This window comes from Dermacentor variabilis, chromosome 11 (genome assembly GCF_050947875.1).
Source record: "Dermacentor variabilis isolate Ectoservices chromosome 11, ASM5094787v1, whole genome shotgun sequence".
In the NCBI taxonomy this organism is placed as follows: Eukaryota; Metazoa; Arthropoda; class Arachnida; order Ixodida; family Ixodidae; genus Dermacentor; species Dermacentor variabilis.
In genome coordinates this window covers 40,399,316-40,402,347 of record NC_134578.1, presented here as the reverse complement: position 1 = coordinate 40,402,347, position 3,032 = coordinate 40,399,316, and the positions used below count along the sequence as shown (strand labels likewise).

At 53.5% G+C, this 3,032-nt stretch overlaps 1 protein-coding gene and 1 pseudogene across 1 annotated transcript; one reads left to right on the top strand and one right to left on the bottom strand.

Moving 5' to 3' along the window:
* Positions 1-285: 285 nt before the first annotated feature.
* Positions 286-1,404, bottom strand: LOC142563216 (uncharacterized). The gene has a single exon (XM_075673766.1). It carries the CDS (start codon positions 1,402-1,404, stop codon positions 286-288), a length of 1,119 nt encoding a protein of 372 aa, XP_075529881.1.
* A 523-nt stretch (positions 1,405-1,927) lies between these two features.
* LOC142565204 (U1 spliceosomal RNA) lies at positions 1,928-2,105 on the top strand (annotated as a pseudogene).
* Positions 2,106-3,032: the final 927 nt, after the last annotated feature.

The following is a 3,032-nucleotide window of genomic DNA, read 5'->3' as shown; positions in this document are numbered from 1 at the left end:
TGATTACTAAAATACCGAGGTTGCAGACGCTCGCACAGGGACGGAAACGCGATGTCTGCGCCAAACACCGTTCCGTCAACGCTGCCTGAGCTTCGTAGCGGGAAGTAAAGGAAAAGCAGCCCTTACGGGCAGCAGATGCAGTGTAAGGCGCCATTGTTAGTACGTCTCCGAATCGGAGACAACGTCCATGGTAGTGGTGTCTCGTGGCATTTTCTTGCATTTCTTGGAGGGTGTCGCCATTGCTTCTGATGACGTAGAGCTCTCTGAAGAGAGCACTCTCTTGGCTTATTCAGACACTATTTGCGAGCGCGTGCGTCTCTCATTCACCGCTGTACTAGCACCACTCGCAAGCGCGGTCGTTGTCTTGCCAACTGGTGTGATCCTCGACGGACCGGCCGCGACTTCGGGGAGGCCGCGATGGCGTCCAGCCGCGTTCCCGCTAGCGTTCGGTGTTGGAGCACATGCAAGGAGCCGTTCCCGCTGTGATAGCGTAGACTGGGCGTCTAACGTAGGCTCTTCATCGTCTTCCGTGGCAGACGACGCCATTGTGGCATGTGGCGTCTCGTTACTCTCTTCGTCAGTAGAGGGAGAAGACGCAGCGTCGCTGGCATCGGGGGACGCTGGCGTCGACGCCTCTGGGGCACGTTCTTTTCCTGGTTGATCTGTGGCTTGCGTCTGTGCTGCCTCTTCAGAAGTATTCTCGCCCAGTCCTGGCTGGGCGGGCGTCACTGGTGTCACTGCAGCAGCATACGAACGTGGCAACACACAGTCAACAGTGGCGTGCTCGCGATTACAACGTCTGCATGGTGCGTTGCACGTTGCAGTCGCATGGCCGAAAATGGCACATCGGGCGCATCGAGCTGATGTGCAGGTGGCCCCAAAATGACCTTCTGCTCCGCACTTGGAGCACACTCTCTTCATTCCTTTGTATTCCAGCATTACCCGAAAGCCAGTCACCATGATGAAATTCGGTGGAGGTTTCACCATCTCGAGCTTGACCAGTCGGCTGCCATTGCTGATGTCCGTCCTGTCCTTGAAAACGACGTCGGAAATGCCTCGGCACTTCCCATATGGTGCAAGTGCAGCAATCAGTGCGTCGTCACTGACACAGGGTGGGAGACGATAGACCGTCACATAAACCACTGGAGTGCCCATGCGTTCCAGCGGTACGACCTTGTTGGCGAGCAGCAGGGAACCTTTTGCCGCCATCTTGGCTGCCTGAGCCGCGGAACGGACAGCTGCCAAGAACTTGTTGCCGCCGTGATGTTGCAGATACTGCAACCCTCCGGCACCTACGACTTCTTCGATGGAGTCGATGATGGCGTCAACCGGCGTCGAAACCGGTACATTGAAGATAAAGCACTGGGCTTTCGTTGGGCGTTGGGCAGGCGCTGGTCTCTCCATGGCTGATTCACCTAAGCAACCACGACGCAATGCGTTGTGCCCAGGCTGATGATACGCACATGAAAAGCACCTGATCCACACACTTTGATCTTAGCCAAAAGGCCATTCTCTAACACCTCCACGACGTCGGCAAGTAGCCTTTCCGAACTACGTGTGTTTGAAACGCTAGAGAGATAAAGCGATATAAATAAAGTTACAAAAACGCGCGAAGCCCCCAAGGAGCCACTTGTAAGCCACAAGTACGACTGTAGATAAATAAATCCCCTAGCTCGTCGTTTCCATGGAAGCTGAACGATCATAATCTCCTCTAGTAATTATCGTAGAAAAACTCTGTGGGTCCTAAGTTTTCACGGCTTCGAGCGCTGCATTGAGCCCGCTGCCTCTGCGCGTGCTGGCGTCGTGTCCTTTCGTATTCATGGAGCGTGAGCACGTGATAGAAGACGATGACGACGACGGCCCGCACACCATCAAAAGTATTGCCTGAACTTTTGCATATAGGGAAGGCGCGGTGCCGGCTCAAGACATACTTACTTGGCGTCGGGAAGGTCGTGATCACGAAGACGGCCTCCCCGGGTGGAGGTGCGGTGCCATTGCACTGCGGGCCCGTACTGAAGCTCGCCACTGCCCCAAACTGGGGCGGTGGGGGCGTGCAATTTTTGGTAGTGAGGGGATGGGGGTGCGTGCTCGCACCCCCGCCCCTCGCCCGTAATGCAATCCAAAGACAGAACAGTGCTAAGCCTACACCTATCAAACCACACAGGAGTCCCTTATTTAAGGTATTCTAATCATGTGGTCACTCAGGCATGCAGGGCCCTCTGGGCTGTACTTTTCGGCGACAAGGTAGCCTAGCCGCCCGCGGGATTATCTTATTGAGCTATGGTACGGTGGGCAGAAGCTGAAATCTCTCTCCCCCCCCCCCCCGGTTTTTTTTCAACATTCACTTGAGCACTACATCTGCAGGCTTGGAGTGACGCCTGGCACCGGCGAAAGATGCCGAGAGCGAGTGGGGCTATACTAATCCAGGTACAACCAAATTAGAAAGTCCCACTAAGATTGAACAATGACACTCTCTCACCAGAAAAGGAATTGGCCTCCCTGGTGCAGTATTCGGCCACAACCTCCCTGATGATATCTACAATTAACCAATGGCCCTCAGTCCCCAGCAGCTGCGGAGCACCTGACCAAGGCGGCGGTCAGACCTGTAACGCAGCATAGAGTGCTAAGAATCTCTGGGTACGGACAGGCCGCCAATGGAAACTGACCTTCGCAACGTTTAACACCCGAACCCTCTCGAGTGAGGCTAGCTTAGCAGGACTCTGAGGAACTATCAGACATTGTATGGGATGTTAGAATATGGATATTATAAGAACTGGTGAGGCTAAATAACGGTCATGCCCTCTGCTATAGAGGTCTCCCTGATAAGAAGCAATACGGGGTAGGATTCCTAATCTATAAGAACATAGCGGGCAACATTGAGGAATTCTACAGCATTAACGAAATGGTAACAGTAGTCGTAATCAAACTTAATAAGAGGTATAGATTACAGGTAGTACAAGCCTACGCTCCAACATCCAGTCACGACGATGAGGAAGTAGATCAGTTTTATCAAGACGTGGAATTAGCGATGA

Excerpts from the sequence above, each read along its gene's own strand:
- LOC142563216 (XM_075673766.1), bottom strand. The coding sequence starts at position 1,404 with ATGGAGAGACCAGCGCCTGCCCAACGCCCAACGAAAGCCCAGTGCTTT.